This window comes from Symphodus melops (genome assembly GCF_947650265.1).
Source record: "Symphodus melops genome assembly, chromosome: 2".
NCBI classification, from domain to species: Eukaryota; Metazoa; Chordata; class Actinopteri; order Labriformes; family Labridae; genus Symphodus; species Symphodus melops.
The window spans coordinates 3,000,746-3,020,462 of record NC_136692.1 but is presented as its reverse complement, the minus strand read 5'-3'; the positions used below and the strand labels follow the sequence as shown (position 1 = coordinate 3,020,462).

Below are 19,717 nucleotides of genomic sequence, written 5' to 3'. Positions count from 1 at the left end.
TTACAACACCAACTCTCTTTATCTAATCCTTATCCCAAGGTCAGGGTCTCGTCCTTGTATTCTGTGTTTTCCCCAAAGCATTTGAAGATGTTATCTAAGGCTGAATGTGAGCCAGAACTCTTCGCGTTGCTGCTGATGGTGCAGTTAAATCTGATGTTAGTGTTGGAGTCTGCTGTATATAGACGTGCACCTGAAATACCAACCACAGGGATCAATACACCGTCGGGGAGATTAGATAGAGGCCAATACTGAGAGCCCAGCGCAGGGTCCTTTATTTACAGTATCTGTGTGCATCTTTTGTGTGTGTGTGTGTGTGTGTGTGTGTGTGTGTGTGTGTGTGTGCGATACAGAAAAGCCAGCATCTGAAGGTTAGTTGGAATGTGTTGTTAGTAGTTTACAGGGTGTGTCTGGCTCTTGAACTTTGTGCGGTGCAAGGAGCGAATGATCAGGGAGGTAGGGGAAGTTGTGTTTCATTGCGGTGTGTGTGTGTGTGTGTGTGTGTTTGTGTGTGTGTGTGTGTGTGTGTGTGTGTGTGTGTATGGTTCAGACATAGTCCTGGAAGACGTCGACAGAGTTCTGCAGTAAAGGCTGGGTGGGCGCTGTCGTGCTGCAGACGGAGCTCAGCCTCCGTGATGGCGCCCTCTGCTGCTCCGGTTGACCAGTGTTGTTGCTCAGTCTCAGGTACACCTGAGGACAGCAGAACTTTTAGGATACTTCCTCGTCCGTCGATGAGGAACCATATTACAAACACGATGGGCAATGCATTCTGTTCTAAAGCTTCGTGATAAAGAAAATGACAGAGTTAGCCGTAGTAATAAGTAAAATTGCCTTTAGCTATCGTATAGGAAAAATGGTCCGAGCAGCCTTTTAAATTTCAGCATTAAAACAGAAGAATATATTCAGCTCTGCACACGAAAGGAGGATTTTTCATGTCAAGTTTGGATATCAATAAAGAAAGTCTAAGATCTCTAAATGTCTCATGCTTCAGCCTCAGAGCACTCTGGGATACGTCTAAGGGTAGCAAGATGAGTACAACAATAAAACACAACAATAAATCACATTTTAACTGTTCCTATCTCCTGTTTAATATTCAGTCCATCACAAGAACACTGGGCTTTGTATAAAGAGAGGATCTGTTGGTCTTTATGGATTGACAGGGGCTTTTGTTCGAACCCTCCTCTCCGATAAATGCCCATTGTCTTTAGAACCGGATGCTCCTCTTCTTTCGAACACGCTCGGAGTTACGATTATTCAGTCTTGTAAAAATGAAATATGACTGAGACGTCGTCGCAGCCTGATCTGCACCTCAAACTTTTATTAACTGATGAAGAGAAAAAATGAGAAATCAGGAAAAACACGTCCATCATTTCATCGTTTCTTTCTTACATTTTTCGTATTTTCTGACAGCAGCAGCTCCGTCCTCTCCACCAGCTTCCTGAAGGGCGGCCTCTTCAAAGGATCGTGGTTCCAGCAGGACAGCATCATATCGTACCTGCAGAGGTCAGATGTGGGTTTAGTCTCCACGACGGCTACCGCTGAGTGTGGATACACAGCCGGGAATAAATGAAGGAACACGTGTGTGTGTGTGTGAATATCTCCGTTATTTTGACTGATCTGTTTGTGTATTGACACGTTTGAGTTCATAAAATAAAAGATGTTTGTAGATACAGAAGTGACTTTTTCAAACGCTGACAGAACTTGAGCTTGTTTCGCTTTTCTCTCCTCATCTGATGACAAGCGATAATCGAACGTTGCAGGTCACTCTCTCATCGTCGCACACTTACATTTCAACGGGAGCGAAGTCCGGCCTGTTCATCCTGTGGCCGTCCTGAATCATCCTGTAAAACGCAGAGCCCACCTGCATCCCCGGGTACGGACTATTACCTGCAACACACATCGGAATCTATCGTATTGCGTCTTCATCATCGTGCACTCTGACGGTGATTTATGGAGCTGCATTTCTTATCTCAATCCACTGAGTTGTGTTGTTGGTTAGCATAATCAGAGGCTCGTATATACAATCCCCGGGTTTTTAAACTGGATGATATTAAAAGCTGAGCGATGATGAAACAACTGTAAATGTTACCCAGAGAGAAGATTTCCCAGAGCAGGATGCCGTAGGACCAAACGTCGCTCTCGATGGTGTAGACGCAGTCGAAAATGCTCTCAGGAGACATCCACTTGACGGGCAGACGAGCCTGCAGGAGGGAGAGCAGCAGTTTAGTTTCATTCATTCCTGATATGAAAACAAATCTCGTAGAAAGACTGAGACAAGAAACCGCTTTTTACACAGCGGAGACAATGAGAAGGCACGTTTGAGTCTTTCTTTCCGTCCGTGTAAATGAGTTCGTTTTTCAGAGCACCTGAGTTATTAATTTCTGTCAGGACCTAAAGACAATTTCAACAGGAATCTTAAAAAGTGGATGTGGAGGAAATGACCAAACCCTGCCTTTAAATTAATGTCAACAACGTTTCATTTTGACCTTTCGTTTTCAGATAGGACAAAAGACACAATCAGATAACATAAGTCTGAGCATTTTTAATACGTTTCATTTTTCTTCCCCTCAGTTTGACAAATACTGTAACAATTTCTTCAGCTGCATTCCTCCAGCTTTTAATGTCTCGAGTAAACCATTCAGGAACATTTAGTAAAATGATCAAAGAAAGTGAATAGAGGAAAGGAAGGCAGGTTAAAGAAAAGGTGACTCACGTTGCCTCGGAGCACGTAGCTGGCGTCGGTGGTGATATCGCGTGCCAACCCAAAGTCACAGATCTTCGCCACCCTGCCGTGAGTCAGCAGAATGTTTCTGGCTGCAAGGTCCCTGTGGATACACTGCGCGCACACACACACACACACACACACACACACACACACACAAATAAGTCCTGACATCGTAACCAGTCTCTGCAGTGTGCGGCTGACTCACCGCATGCTCATTCACAGCAAACACAAAAAGGCCAATTAGAGGTGATTTACAGGAGACATTTCACTTTATATATTTAGCAAAGTAAATTATAGAAAAAAACAAAAAACAAAATAGACAAAAGGAGACGAGTAAGAAACATTTGAGTGTTTCAGGGCAGTAACGGTCTCGACATGAACGCATTAAATCGTCCTAATCTAATGAAAGCGAGCAAAGTGCAGAGGGAGAGACTGAGCCAAGAAAACAACCAGCGAAAATTAAAATGTTAAACTCTGGAAATATCTGGGTTCAAGAGCCCGAACATACGTCTGGTGCAAAGTGTCTCTGCTCACAGCTGAGGTGTCTCTCCTGTTTTCTACCAGGTAGACACAGAGAGAGAGAGAGGGGAGCTCCTATCAAAGACCTCACTTCTGCTCATAACCCGCTTTAAGAGGAAATCTCCTCCTGCTTTACTCAGCCGTCAAGTTGATCACTTCTTGAGTGACGTTACTCACTTTGTCTGACACCTCCCCTTCTGCTGTCAATCAACCAATCAAGCTGAATTTATTGGTGTCCCATTAAAGGAGCGAATGTAAACGCAGCTTCACCCTGTGAAGTTCTGATCTTATGGGGAGCAGCTCTGCACGTGTCCGTCCCATGATTTATAAACCAGCAGCAGCTCTGTCAAATCTTCGCTGTAACTCCTCTATAAATAAAGCACACACAGCCTGTGAACGCCTTACGTTCTTGGAAGTGATGTACTCCATCCCTTTGGCCACCTGGTAGGAAAAGCTGAGGAGGTCTTCGGCGTCCAGAGACAGCTCGTCTTTGTCGTCTAGGTAGAGATTATAAGGTCAACGTAAGTGAATGAAAAGCACGCAGACTTCACTGCAGCGTGTTCGGCAGTCAGTGGGTTGATAGGAAGGAACAGGAAGACTTTCTACCTGACTGGCTGCACCTCTCTTTCTCAGAAGGACGCATGGTCATGTATCCTGTGCCAGTCATATCTCTGCTGCATGGTCACACACGCCCACACAAAAACACACCAACACACATAACCATTAAATGTCGTCAAGCGTTTTTTTGCAATTAGTAGCTGATCAAACACACATTCGAAACGTACCTTGGAGGCTCAGCTTGGTTCGAGACGTTGCGATAGTAACCATCACCAACCTGGGAGTTTAGGAAGGCCTCTCTCTTTCTGCGCAGGAAGTTGAGGAGGTCTCCATAGCAACAGTACTCAGTGATCACCAAAATTGGGCCTGGCAGGATGCATGCAGACATTTAAAAGAAAACCTCTCACAGAGATTTTTTTCAAAGCACACGACAGCAAATAACAATGACAGAGAAACAGAGACACAAAGCGCTAACAATGGGGATAAAGAAGATTGTGTTTTTAAAAAAAAAAAACTCAGTTGTGATATTTTCATGCCGAACACAAACAAGAAAAATCTTTAATCCTAAGAGCCTTTTCCTTAATTACCTACTCACGCATACTTGTGTTGAAACGTAATTTAAATGCTGCATTAGAATCAATACTGAGGGCTAGACAGGTAAGTATATTGATCGGCTGCACAGAAGATTTGTGACCAGTCAAAGTGCAACACGTCCTCATATTGGAGCGCGGCCGTACTGACTGTCCAATATCTGATTTTGATTTTTGAGTAAGTCAGCACATCAACCCGTGTGCAGGATCTCTCCACATGCAATCACTGTAACACACGAGTCAGTCGATGAATATGTAACCAACATGTGGCGGTGCACCAGGCTTACAGTGTCCAGACCTAATCAAACTGGTTTTCATGCGTAATCAATTCAGTGAGCTCTCTGCTCCTCTCACCTCCGACGGTGCACGCCCCCAGCAGGTTAACGATGTTGACGTGGTTTCCGAGGTAACTGAGCACCTTCAGCTCTGACATCAGCGCTTCCTTCTCCGTCGCGTGAGCGTTGGCTAGGATGACATCATCGGGACATTTATAAACTCTGACAGCGTCTCATATATTGCCCAAACGAGCAGGGACAGACTGTGTCTGAAATCACTTTCTGTTTAGGATACATAGAGCACAGTAACTTTTCTTTTTTTTTTACATGAGTGGACAGACAATAACTCAAAGAATTAAACTAAAAACAACATGACATGATACAGGCTCAGGAAATCACTTGCAACTTGCATGCTTAGTTTAAGCGAGACAGCAAAAGGACACAGTGGTCTCAGGAGAATTAATTAAACTGGAACAGAGTGAATAAAGGAAGGAACTGAAGGAACAAACCCTTCATTCCCCAGAGGAGATTTTACCCTTCCAAAACAAAGGCAATGACACATTTATTTAGCTTCATCTGAAAGAAAACACTGCCACAGGAAGTGAGTGAGCAAGATGACAAACAGAGCAACACACACTTACGTTTGAGCATTTTAACGGCGACGGTCGTCACGGTATCTGCAGAGCAGATTCCGTACGCTGTGGCCCTCACCACCTTTCCGAAAGCTCCAGAGCCCAGGGTTTTACCTTCAGACACACACACACACACACACACACACACACACACACACGAAAAGTTAAACTAACAAACTAAATGACATCCAATTAATGTCTCAGATTGAAAAGGCCAGTATCTTTGAATACTGTATTTATATTTCTTCTGAGGTTGTCAAACTGTTGCCATACTTTTATGCATTTTGATAACGTGTTTTATTGATTGGCTATTTTGCGTCCTCAGAGGTGGCAAACTTATTTAATGAAACGGAAAAAAAAACCCTTCTACATTCACAGTTTGCATGAACGTCATCGTGGCCAAACATTGTAGTTTGATAAATAAAACACACTTTAACACACACTTGTTTACAGCCTGGATTTCTCTTACACATTATTTTCTGTACTTTAACTAAAAACAAAAAAAAACGAAGCTGTCATACCAAAGCGAAGCTTCTGTCGAGGGAACTCCCATTTGGAGTCATACGGCAGCTGGTTGGGGTCGATATATATGTAGTTGTTGCCATGGATACTGTCAATCACCTTCCACTGGATTTGGAACTTTGGTTTCTGTTCAAGTTTGGAGAAATGAACACAGAGAGATGTTAGCTCATCTTCCTTATATGTTGTTTACGTGTGACTGTAAGTGTGTATCAAACGTGCGTTCTCGTCACTCCACAACATTTTAGATGCACTTGAGTTGTCAGTCTAGACTTTCCCCCCGATGATCCCACTGCGAGTCTGACTCATCCGAGTGCAACGAAGGCTGCACAGCAGGGGGGCACGCTAATGATCAGAGTGTCAAAGCCTTGAACTACAGCATGTGTGAAACCCTGAATGGATGATTGATCATTTCAGTTTCATTAGGACACATTCATTTAAAAAGGCTTAGATGAATATCCTAAAAGATGTTTCCAACTTTAACCACACTCTACAGGGAGGCATGAGTCAGTAAACATGAGTGGGTCTTTTGCCAAAAACGAAGGCTTTCTTTTCTGTAAGACTACACATCCATGCATGTAAATGAACATAACATGTTCAATAAACTAATTCATAGCTTCGATGGGCATTTATTTATGGACTTTATGAGAGATTTATGAACATACTTTCACTCTGATTAAATTGTGTTTCTTCTTTAAGTTAATGATTTTGCAATATATGATTTATTTACAACACTACCTGCATGTATTTATAGAGCAGCACCACCAGAAGGAGGCTGAGAGCGACGCCGGTGGCCACCATGCCGATGAGAAGAGGAGTGAAAAGCTTGTGAGGGACCAGGCGCTCTGAGAGGAGAAAAAACAAACAAACGAGTGATCAGAAAATATGTTGAACATTTGAAGTAGAAACACACACTATCACACCCTCTGTCTTGATACACAAAAAGGTTAGCATCTTAAAGGCCGGGGAGGACTTCATATCTATAGGTAACATTACATCTAAACACACCAAAATTACATGTGGAGTTCCCCAAGGCTCCATCCTGGGACTTCTTGTATTTAACATTTAACTGGTTGGTGCATCACACATTCTGTAGAGATCAAGTGAGAGGCATGCTAGATGCTACTTTACAGCAGAAAAGGCCCAAGAAGTTGTCCTTTAAGAGTGGGGGGTCTCTTTATTCCAAGCTAACAAGCTAATACTAACTGTAAACCACTTTTTGATTTTGGCATTTTTGCCAAACAACAAAATCTAGAGGATTCAGTGATGGTGAGAGAAGAGTCCAGAGAGACTATGGTCGTGGAAGCGATCTGACCAGATTTAGAAATCTCAAATCTTTGAAAACCAGAAGTAGGTTTCAAAATACTGATAAAACTCCTTCCCATAAGTCTTTATTAAAAGGACTAGATTTTGTTTTCTAGTAAACCTATTTTGGGATTTTTCTATTTGATTAGAGAATTAGTTTACGTCTGTTTCCTTTCATATTTTGATACACACATTGCAACATTGTTTGGCTACTTTAATTGCTGCAAAATAATACAGCTGCAAACTGTTCACCTTAACTATACTTCTATTCCCACTGGCTGAGAATCAGAGGTGCTACTAATAATAATACACAGAACGTGGGAAAACTCATCTTTGCATTTATCTTCAGTCAGTTTCATTTTTGAGTTTTTACAACAGTCCCTTTGCTCTTTTCAGTTTATCTTCTCTCTGGTCTGTTTGAAGGATTCTTAAATGTCATTTCTGCCGTTTCTTTTCTCTCCGCCCCGGTGCTCTTAAGTCTTGTGTGAAGAAATTGCACTGTTGATGAAATGTGCTTTATAAATAAACTTGCTTTGCCTTGCCTCTTGCAGACAGCTGCAGCCCCGTTGTTTGTTTGTGATGACGAGGATTAGTTGAGCTACGCCGTATAATCCCTGCCTGCACAGTCAGCATTCGCTAATCTCATTCAATCTGCACCCAGATATCACGCACCTGGCCTCCGCAGAAACAGAGTCACTGTTTGTGTGTGTGTGTGTGTGTGTGTGTGATAGTGTACCATACGTGTGTACTAATGCATCATCTTTGTCCGTATGAGCCAACGTGTGTCATACCACTGATGGAGAACAGCGTGAAGGCCTCTTCCCCCTCCGTACTCGCCACACACTCCAGGGTGTGGTAGTGAGCGTGCTCCTTGCTCACGTTCAGTCGGCTCTCCACCTCGCTCCTACCAAAGGTGGACTCTGTCACAATGGACACCTCCGGAGTCTCCCAGTGGGTGGCATTGGGCAGGTGTGAGCACCTGTTGAAGGATAACAAAACAGCCGAGAGTCACATTACAAAATTACAGGAGAGACAAGCGAGGCTGGTACATCATGTTCATGATAAAACACACATTACAAAGCTTTGCAAACGTTCTTACTTAGATGTCCTCTCATATATTCCTCCAATGGGAATATTTAATTTTTTCACTTCTGCATTTCTGTCAACTTCAATTTTCTTCCAAATCTGTCAGATAATCTCTGTCACTATGTTCCTTTAGTGCTTAGATGATGTTGTTTAACATCCTTTCAATTCTGTCATTCTGTGTCTACAATTATTGATGAAGTTTCTCCTGTTGCTTTTCTTTAATATTTTACGCAGGTCTACAGATAATTCCTCATTAAGTTGCTGTGAACGAGAGAGCTACTACCCAAATCCTCACAAATCATGTCGATTCAAAATCTGCTTTTTGATTTTTAGCTCCAACAATGTGGAATAATTTACAACACTCTCTCAACACTGACACGTTAGTTTCTCTTGGGCAGATGAAGACAACGATCTTCATCCTGACCTGTCATTGAATTTTTATTTTTGCTCTGTTGCTTGTTTTAATCGGTATCTTCGACATCAGTGTAAATGAGGTAACTCCTCGATGATTTTCGAGGCTTTAAAAAAGGTTTGAAATGAAAATGAAATATATGCAGACTAGACAGTGTGCAGGAGTTTGTCATTTTTGTTTATTCAAAACGAGACACAACCCAGCATTGGGCGCCTACAACTTTGTTGCTGTGGTTTTGAAATAGACATCTACATTTTTGCTATTTATCATCTAAGTTTAAAAAATTCTGGCATCGTAACAACCCTATCTACTAGAACTCCCCTTCAGGGTCAATAAGATGTTTGTGTGAATAAACTAAAAGTACATTATTCCCAGAATAAAAACTCCATATCCCATAACTGTGAGGTAATAAAAATACTTTAAGACATCACTGTCAACCACAGCTCTACCCTTGACTGATTTAATAATCACTTAATTAATTCATAAATAGCTTGTTCTCATCATAAAAGCCAGACGCCTATTTAACCAAACTCATAAAAGGATCTTGACCAAGAGTCAAAACTGCCAGCTGGCTTATTAGTCTGAATGCTAATGAGACTCTAAGATGATATAATCCTTTTAACAAACTTTTGTTTCAGCTCCCACGAGCATCTCCCGCTCTCCGAGGAACCGCCAGACGAAACAACAGAGGATGAGTCATGTCTGAGATTACTGTGAGAAGAACACGCTGCTGTTCAGTAACGGCTTTTTAATATGCGGCGAAGAATCCCAAGTTTGAGTTAATTAGTCTAACATGTCATTTGTGAATTTAGACAGTTTACCAGTCTTTGAATCGATAAAGACAGTGAAGAAAGAGTGCAGGTGGCGGAGGGGAAACATTAAAGATGTTTAGAAGGTTTAAAAGGTTTGCGTCATCGTCTAGTCTTTTCAATCTCATAAAGGAAAGCATTAAATTAAACACTCTGGCTAGTTTCCAAAGGATCAGTGTGCGACACGCTCCTTCAGCACACCAATTACAAACTTAATTTGTCCCCAGGAGGCAATTCACAGAGCTGACTGTTCCCTGTTAGAGCCCGAAATGTAACAACTACCGAAATGTAACAACTCAAAATGTAACAACTCAAAATGTAACAACCACCCAAAATGTAACAACCACCGAAATGTAATTAAAAAAAATGTAACAAAACCCAAATTGTAACAACTGGTTGATAACTGAGCTCAAAATGTAACAAATTTCAAACCTTTACTCATAAGTTGTTACACAGGTGACGGGTCTTTTCCGGCAAACATTTTGGATTTTGTTCAACATTTTTTTTTTTTTTTTTTGGTTGGTTGTTACATTTCAGGTTCTAACATGCCCTTTTTTTAGTCAATGCTCATGTTTCCACCATAAGCATACAGCATGGCCCTCTCTGACCTCTTCCACCAGCGCCACCACTGCAAGCATGCATCAAGCTGAACAGCGTAAATCAACCCAAAAAGGAAGTCAGACAAGGAAACGAGCATCTGGTTAATTAAATAATAAAAATAAATCCAAAGACTCCTCATGGTATGTCCCGTCACTTTTTAATCATTACATCAAAAAAGGCAACAAATCTACCTAAAGACAAATGGACCTGTTTCCTTGTAGTTCTCCTGTGATCTTGTGAACCTGAAGTTCAGCTGCTCATGGCTGTGCTTACACTTCAGAAATTATTGTATTTGTATATGTTAGGGATACCTTGTGTGGGGCAGCTCACAGAAGAACCAGCTGATTTTAGGGACGGGGTATCCTGCAGCAATGCAGCGCACCTGTCCATCAACAGGGCCTTCCTGGGCAACGATAACCGGCTTACCTTTTGTAAAAAAGAAAAATAAAGATACATAATGAACAGAAACAAACCTTTGTATCTGTTCATTCAAGTATCACCTCGAGTAATGCGATCTTACAATAAGACAGCGGTGAGAGCTACTTACTGTTGACATAAACGTGGAATGAATGTTCCACAGATGCATCCTTGTGATTGGCTGAGAACATGTAGATCCCGCCCTCAGAGCCCAGGACCCTCACAAGTCTGAGCTCGCTGATATATCTGATAAAAAGAACATGCATTTCAAACCTCTGTGTGCACATGCTGCTTCAGATCGAACACTGAACTCCTCTGTACCTGTATTTGCGATGGTGGATGGTGATGACATGCTCTGTAGTGTTGAGCAGCTTCTTGTTGTTGTACGACCAGGACAGAGAAGTCGGAGCTGGATAGGCGTCAAACTCGACTCTGAGGCTCAGGCTCTCGCCCTCTTTGACATCAGCCTGGATCGGACTCTTAGATCCCAACATGGTGATGAAACCAAGCTCTGGAGGACATCAGAAATATATAATATTAATACTAATATAAATAAATAATATATAATATAATATGATAATATAATGTAATATGAGAATATAATATAATATAATATAACATAATAAAATATTATGTAATATTATATAAATACACAACATAAATAAATAAATATGATATAAATAAATAAAGATAAGGAACAAAATAAATGTGTTCCTTATCTGTATTTTTATTTATTTCACGTGTTGCTGACTTACTACATCTGTATCTTTGAGTTTCTCACTCCCTGTGCGTGCTTCAATATTCCTAAGTTTAGTTTTTAAAAGTATTATAGTTTTGTTTTGTAGTTTTTGCCCCTGGTTTTTCATGTCTAGTTTCTGACTTGATTTGGTGCCCCGCCCTGATTGTCCTCAGCTGCATTATTGGTGCCTGCCTGTGTGTGTGTGTGTGTGTGTGTGTGTGTGTGTGTGTGTGTGTGTGTGTGTGTGTCTGTGTGTGTGTGTGTGTGTGTGTGTGTGTGTGTGTGTGTGTGTGTGTGTGTGTGTGTCTGTGTGTCGTTCTTCAGCTAAACTTGTGGTTTTGCTTTTCTCCTGTTTTTCAAAGACTTTTTTGGTTTTAATGAACACTTTAAAATATTGATATGAAAGAGAGTCTTTGATTTAGTTTTGGTCTTTTATTAAAAAAAACATTTTGTTCTAGTCTACACTTGTGTCACACAAAGAGGCTTTCTTTGACTTGGCTGCTCAGAGCCTGAAGGAGCGGTTGGAGATATCAGGTCGCTCGAAGGTGGTCATGAACTTTCTCTGTTAACTCTGGTGGCTTTCTGCTTCAGACTGTGTGTGCGGTCAGATTTATATTACAATGTATAGTCGAGACCAAGAAATACACAAGACCAGAGCAGGTTAGGAAACCGAGACATTTAGGGATCAAGACTGAGTCAAGACCAAGACCAAGGCAAGTGGAGACTGAGCGGGCGAGTCACTCACATCGGGACGTGCAAGCAGGAGACAAAAATCCAACTTTGAATGATAATCATTCTTTTAGTAGGAGGTGTATCCCTTCTTATCATAGAGATTATGTTAAAAAAACAGCCTTTAAGTTGACCTAAGACAAGGTCGAGTAAAAATACTTTTGATTCCGAGAACTTCAAAACCTGTTCTCAAGGCCAAGTTTTACGACCTCAAACTAAGAAGCCTAACCGGTGTTGCCTTCAAAGTGCAATAATGGTGCCCAAATATTTTCACGTGAAGTAAAAAAACAAAGATCATTTCTCAGAACTGGTCGGTCACCTCGATGTCTGACAAAGCGCTCAGTCAAGTTTGTTCTCAATCGTAATGTTTGACTTGTCAGCTGTTTGAACACAACAAATCCCCTCACGCGTCAATGACCCAGTAAATCCTCTTCATCGCTCACCGCAGACTTGCAGCTGCAGCGCGGTGGAGCTGGAGCCTCTCTCGTTGCGGGCATGGCAGCGGTAAGTTCCCGAGTCTGATTGGTCGACGGCTGGGATCAAGAGTGAGGTGGCGCGTTGATAGCCGCGTGAACCGGGCAGGATGTGTGAGGCGTTTGATATATTAGGATGCTGTGGGAAAAAAACAGGCAAAGGTCATCAATTAGATGTTCAGTTTCTTTCTATTTCTTCTTGTTTAAATTCATTTTGGTTGAACATATTTCTGCTTGTTGTTTGTTGATGTTTATATTTCTGTATCTTGTTTTTAAAAAAATGACATTTTTTTAACTTTTTTCTATCTTCTCTGATTGATTCATCCTGGCTCTTTTCCAAACTGTCAGGATTGCAATCCGTCTCACACGTTGGCAAACAGTTCCTACAGAAACACATGCTCACCGCTGCTGAAGGGAAATCCCACTTGAGACTGAAATCCGGGTTTATGTTTGTGGAGCTGCATGTAATCCCAAACTGCTCTCCTTTCTTCAGGATGACGGTGTCTTTCTGGGACAGAGTGACCAGCGGAGTCACCTCTGGCACTGGATCAGGAGGCAACATTATCAGACATGTTGTCAATGTGGCGAGCCTGTTTACATAAAAAACACTGACAAAACACCGCTTCTATTTACTCCCAAAGCATTTCCTCCTTCCTCCTTGAACTTTTTGCGTCTCTGAATTCATGATCTTTGCTCCGTTTGCTCTGAGACGCATGAAATGATTCTGTTGTATAAAAAGGCCTTCAACATAATCAGCCATCGGTCTGACTGAAGGTGTTCGATGTTGGTCCTCTTAGAGATAATAAACACTAAACATCTGAGATGTAAAATAAAAGAAGCTTTTAACTGACTCCTCTTATTGAGTCGCAGCAGTTCATTACAGGACAAACACAGTCATGTGTGTCTATTACTCCCATGGTCACACTCACCCATAGTGCAGTATTTGCATATGCGACACTTGCAGACACATAAACCGGATGAACTTCGAACATGAGCAGCCTGCTGACGTCAGTCCAGCGGCTGTGTTTGACGAAGACGAAGCGATAATTCTATTTACTCTCAAACGCCGCCTTCATGCACCGTTACAAAAGCTTTGTTCAGTGAGGCACTCTAATCCCTTCGCGTCTCTTTTTTTTCTCACTCCCTCTCTCCGTCGGTTAGAAGGACATTACACCTCCCCAGCCTGCTTCGGCTCGTCTCTGTTTAGTCTCCTTTCCACCGCAGACCAAACTGAAAATGCTGATGCATCACAGGGGAGGAACACAAACATGATCCGTTTCCACTGACGTAAACTCAAAATGCTTTATGGGCACATTTACTATTTATACTGTGTACTGCAGATGAGATACAAACTTTGGAGCTTAACTGCTTTTCCCAGAACACATCTACATTACAGATAGTTCAAGGAGGACTGTACACTGCAGTGACCCTGAGCTGAAGCCGGATGCATTACGGTCTCTGAAGTCGATTTGTAGCCATAGCAGTTCAGGGAATAGAAATGCTAATGTCTCTCAGTCAGTGGGTCAAAGCAGATATCGCTCAACCAACTCGCCTGCAGTGTTATGTGTTCATGATCAACGTGTATAAGGATGTCAACAACAACTCTCGTGTTTCCTTGTGTACTAAAACATAATTAGCTGATTGTCATCAGCTGCATCGACAAGCTTGAAGGTCGAGCATCAAACACTTTTTTGTAAACAACCAAGATGGCCGAAACTTTTATTTCACGCTATACATCTGTGTATAATAACAACAGAAGATATAGTAGCTAGCAGCCTAGCATTACATACATGGTCTGTATAGATAATGCAAACAGTCTCAGTGATGTCATGCACTGGTTTCTGAAGGGCAAACAGGTGAAGCTGAGGCCTTCAGCGTCTTATAGCTCACCTTTTATTTTCAAATAAATTCTCATCATTGACCTTATAAAAACATAGAGATCTGTATCTGTCAGGTCACACATCGGTTTCTGAAGGGGAGTTATGAAGCCCAACAATGGTGGTTGGACGCCACATTTTGAAAAGCTGTCCCAACATCAAACTAAAAAAAAACAGACAAAGAGGTAGAGCGTCAGCCTCCTGGCGAGCAGCGACAAAGTGCCCGCCTGTTTGCAAACTCAGCCGCACCTCTAATTATGCAAATACGTGAAGTGCCTTTAGGCAGAACAAAATCAAAACTCCGGAGTAATAAGACAAATCCTCCCATGTGCAGAGCGAATCTGTACCTGCCTTTACAAACCAGAAGTTTCTGCTTCATTGTGAGCTAAATTACAAACCAGGTTTTTGCTGCACGTTAACGGCTGATGTGATTTAACAAAGATGGTCTACAGCAGGGGTGCCCAGCCCTGGTCCTCGAGGGCCACTATCCTGCATGTTTTAGATGTCTCCCTCTTCCAACACACCTGATTCAAATGATTATCTCATCATCAAACTCTGCAGAAGCCTGATAACAATCCTGATCATTTGAATCAGGTGTGTTGGAAGAGGGAGACATCTAAAACATGCAGGATACTGGCCCTCGAGGACCAGGGTTGGCTACTCCTGGTCTACAGTTTTTGGAAACAAAATCCTTAAAAAAAAAAAAATAAAGATCACCCTTGTTAATGATGTCTTTGACTTACCAAGTCGCACATCCACAGTGTACGGGCTTGACATGACTTTGACGCCGCCGAGTTGTCCCGTGCAAATGTAACAGCCCTCGTACTCCTTCCTCACATCGCTGATGATGACGCCTCGTTGGAGGTTGCTGCGGTAAGTCATACCAGAGGGCAAGGGCCGTCCATCACACGTCTCCAAAGTCAAGTGGTCGACCTCGGGGTCGGTTACGAGGCAGGGAATGGTGCAGAGCTCACCCGCACGCACCAGGATGTTGTTCACCATGGTGCGCTGGAATGCGTTCTGGGGGTCTGCGGGGATGAGGCAAAACGAGGCGAGGTTATTTAAAGAGCATCACTCAGACAGGAAGCATTTTTCAAAAGGTTTCACAGACTTAAAAAGAAAACATTTATAACATTAGGAGCATTAAATGACATTCCTCACCTTTCACATAGACGTAGATGGAGCGATGTTCAAGCGTGCTGTTGTTGACACACACGTAGCGGCCCATGTGGTAGGCCTGCACCGACGACATCCTGACGTAAGCGACCCCGCCCTCCTCCAGCTCCCCCTCCAGCCTGCGAGCCCTCTCCCGCTGCCACCTCAGGTTCGACGGGGTGCCAGACGTCGTGGCGTTGTCGTGGCAACGCAGCTCCAGCTTCCCCCTCTTGGGAACGACTACATGAGGCCCGCTGGGGGAGATGACTGGCTCGCACCACACTGCAACAGAGGACGCGCAGTATGTTTGACGTATGCTCGATCTGGACGATTATTTTTGGCGTCTGTGAGGAGTTGAGTTTGGGTGAAATTCCAGCCCAGATGGGCGAGAAAAAAAAAAACCTGCTGCTTTCAGTAACTTCTAAATTAATTAAAAGCTCCACAAAGATAGAATAGAAGCGTCTTCAGATGACCATCTGAACTAAAAACCTGGTTTTAATTTTCTGATGTTGTTGACATGAAAAAAGACACATCTGATCATTAATATGCTTTTTCTGAGATCATGAGAGTCAGTGATAGGCTCAGACAATTTTTTAAAAATCTGGTTCATGAGTTTACATGCCACAAAATCTGAGTTTCCATCAGAGTATACTCTTAAAGGCAAATCCATGTTTCGGAAAACCAGCAATAAGTGCTAATACAAGTTTCAACATTACTGGTTTTTATGCACTAGAGGCTACACTTTTTTTTTTTTTTAAACCACCCACAACGATCAGGCATGCACACCTGAACATTTCAGGACAGCCTGACGCTGGTCTCATAAGACAAGACAGGTCTTCAAAAAATGCTGTGGAAAACCTGGATGGCTATAAAGCTAACAGAGGTCGGACAGTGAAGAATAAAACACAGCAAGTGGAAACAAATGATATAATCAGCGCGAAATGTATCGCTGCAGAACCGGTCTCTTGTATCAACCTTGAATTTCCTTCGGGATCAATAAAGTATCTATCTATCTATCTATCTATCTATCTATCTATCTATCTATCTATCTATCTATCTATCTATCTATCTATCTATCTATCTATCTATCTATCTATCTATCTATAAAGCAGATCAAGTATGTGAACAAAGATTGTAGGATACAAAGTGAATTTCTCCTGAATTTCTCCTGCAGATGTTGGTGCATCAGCTCACCCCGACTTCAAGCGTAAATGTAAATCAATCTAAATTCAGTCATTATATATCTATTATATATATGATATATTATATATATCAGTCTGCAGGGCTGGATAATCCCCACATCAGCACTGCTCATCTAACCATTGAGTTCCTTGCTCATCGTCAGCCTGTCATCGTTTTGCCCCCCCCCTTAAATATGACTCTTTCTTTGTCTTTAGTTCCTTCATGCTGACTCTTTGTACGCCCCTCCACCTCCCCATCACCGCCTGTCTTTGCAGAATATCAATCCATCAATTCTCCACCCGTCCAGCTCCACCACAACCAGCAGGGTCTGGACTCAATGGGGGGGGGGGGATTCATTCTGTTGACGCTCACAGAGTCCAAGCACCAAAGACTTTCAGTCAAGTCACATTTCCATGTTAACCATTGTAACAAAGAATTGTCTTTATTCACGTGTCTCTCCTGATTGGCTGTTACGTTGGACACCAGAACACATTATCTGTATATTTATGGATTAACGGACACAGGTCACATACAGTATGGACAGTAAGTGGAAACGAGAGTGTTCGCATATGCAGCTCACCTCGAACATTTTCAGGGAACTTTCAGGAGTTTTGTGCATGTGTGAATACACCACATGATGCTAGTAAGCATGTAAGTATAGTTGATAAAAAAAAAGAGCTAAAATCAGAGAATAAGAGGTCCCATTAAAGATTAGTTTCCAGATTATTCCCACTCATCAGACGTCTACAAGGTATGGGAAAAACATTTTTAAAAAATCATGTCACAGAAGTTAAAAAAGTAGCAACTCATAAAGCTTATATTAAGAATTAAGATTTAAAAAAATCCATCAATTTAATATATTTCAGAGAAGTGCCAGATCTAATAGGTGCAAATTATTTATGTGCAATCTCCTCCTGATTGTATCTGTATAGGGTACAGTATAGAATTGATTATGGTTCCTTATGTGATGGTTAAATAGGATGTTATAATTGGCACTGAGCCCCTAAAGACAAAGTGCTATCAGACCACTGTGGCTCAATTGAACAATCAATAATTATGTTCCGTCTACCCGCTGAGTAATCATACATTAAGGCCCCTAAATCCATTGCCTTAAGATGCATAAAACTAAACCAACATTTTTCTTTTCAGTTTAGCTGCCATCCCCCCTCTGAGTTATCTTTTCTTTCTTTGTGCTTTTTTTTTTCTCCTTGCAGATTCCCACATGATAGGGTCCATTTCAAGAACAAGATTTTCATGTGACTGTTGTGCCTTTAGGCTCGTCGGGGATGAGAAAGCCCAGAAGGAGAGACATGTGGATGCAAATAAGCCCTCATTTCGAAATACCAATATCTGGCTGTGTTACTGCTGGCTCTCACTGTTTGCATGTTTTAAGGCTGCTTGCAATCTTTTCGGATTTGTGCTCTGGAGTCGCTGTTTGTGTTATTTGAGTAAGCAAACGGTTCCACAGTGAACCCGAGGCTGTGGTATGACTAAACACAAAGCTTTCATCGCACAGCAGTCAGGAGCAGTTCAGATGTCAAGATGCTGCAAGTTGTGTGTTTAAAAAAGATGTGTGCTGCTTCTTCTGCTGCTGCCGAGTTTGGGCGCACACAATAGTCCCTTTTACTTGTGTGGATTAAATTATTAATTGTCCTCAAATGGTGGCTGAAACACACACCACACACACACACACACACACACACACACACACACACACACACACACACACACACACACACACACACCTGTTGCCTTCCAGGAAACGCAGCCCAAACACCATCATACCTCGACAGTTATGCAAATCCTCCTGGTTGTTGATATGCTCGGCGGACTTGACCTGACAGGTTATTGAGCTGCACCGTTAAATGAAAAAGCTTCACCACGTGCACAGACAAACAGCTGCAGTGTTGGGACCATAATTGTAGGCTATAGTAATAAACACGTATAAGTAAAACAAGCATGCGCATGGAGCCTTTACGCATGCTTCATTTTGGTTTTTTTCACTTCTGAAGAAGTCAGAATAAAGTGCATAAAGACCACTCGGTGATACTAACAAACATGTTTGTAAGACATGTTTATCTATTGGCAGAAAAGCCATCTTTATAGGATGGACTTTTACAAAAATGCCAGAAAATGTAGCCTGCGGATGGAAATATAAATGCAGTTGTACAATCCCAGTTGTATTAATGCATTAAGTTGGCTCCGATTAGGGTGCTTTATATTTTCAACTAGCAGCAAGCCTTAAGGAATATGAACATTAAAAAACATACACAACAATTTGGGGTAAAGGCGTAATAGAGGTCTAATTCCTGCAAAAATAAATAAATAAATTCACAATCAAGCCATATATCAGTTACTTATATATGGCTTCTTTAATGTGTGTTTTTTACCTGTTGGCAGCAATATGAAATATAAGGTGAAGGCATCCCAGAGGCATCTCATCTTTGGGCGGTTTTCAGCTTCTTCTGTTTTACTTTACTCCATGTGTTTCGAGAGCGAAAATATGACCATCCTGTGGCTTCAAAAGAAAAAACAAAACAAATAAACCTGAATCCGCTTCTTTACATGAAGTCAGCGCGCGCAGGTCCCTCCGCCGGAATGAGCGCACACACACACAATGATCCTGTAAGGATGCGTCTCTCCTGGCTGGATCTCACTGGAGCTTAAAGACACAGTGCAGCGCTGGATCCCTGCCACTCCTTTCTGTCCCGCATTGGCTGGAGGATGGCCAAGATGATGAGTCGGTTACTACCGGGAAAAAAAACACACACACACAGCTCTGCCCAAAGCATCTCCTTCCTTATTTGTGTAGCCACAGCCTAAAGAAATAAAGAAAAATCAACTGTAATGAAAGTATTGAATGCTAAAGGAGTGGTTGTTCTCTTTGATCTGAATAATAATTCAGTTCTTTTCTCACACTTCTTGGTCTGGGCCAGTGTGACCTGCTGTGATGATAACAGCTCCTCGCTTGGCAGGAGTTTCCCTCTGCACAAACCCATTCAGCTTGTGATGCATTTCACAGACTCATATTTCCCAGCTTTAATCAACATGATTGTCGAAGATGTCTCACTCTTCCCAGACTGAATAAACTTAATTTACCTACTCTAAACCCCGCGTG

The 19,717-nt window shown here is 42.1% G+C and overlaps 1 protein-coding gene across 1 annotated transcript; it reads right to left on the bottom strand.

Moving 5' to 3' along the window:
• On the bottom strand, window positions 1-19,149 carry kitb (KIT proto-oncogene, receptor tyrosine kinase b). The gene is made up of 21 exons (XM_079337485.1): window positions 18,990-19,149; window positions 15,424-15,699; window positions 15,006-15,290; window positions 12,789-12,928; window positions 12,356-12,524; window positions 10,766-10,955; window positions 10,575-10,690; window positions 10,339-10,453; window positions 7,912-8,099; window positions 6,554-6,660; window positions 5,818-5,944; window positions 5,306-5,410; window positions 4,744-4,854; window positions 4,027-4,165; window positions 3,848-3,915; window positions 3,647-3,738; window positions 2,711-2,833; window positions 2,087-2,198; window positions 1,785-1,884; window positions 1,387-1,492; window positions 1-687 (listed from the first exon to the last, which is right to left on the bottom strand). The coding sequence occupies exons 1-21, from the start codon at window positions 19,039-19,041 to the stop codon at window positions 544-546; spliced, it is 2,865 nt and encodes a 954-aa protein (XP_079193611.1). The 5' UTR covers window positions 19,042-19,149; the 3' UTR covers window positions 1-543.
• Between the last annotated feature and the right edge of the window lie 568 nt (window positions 19,150-19,717).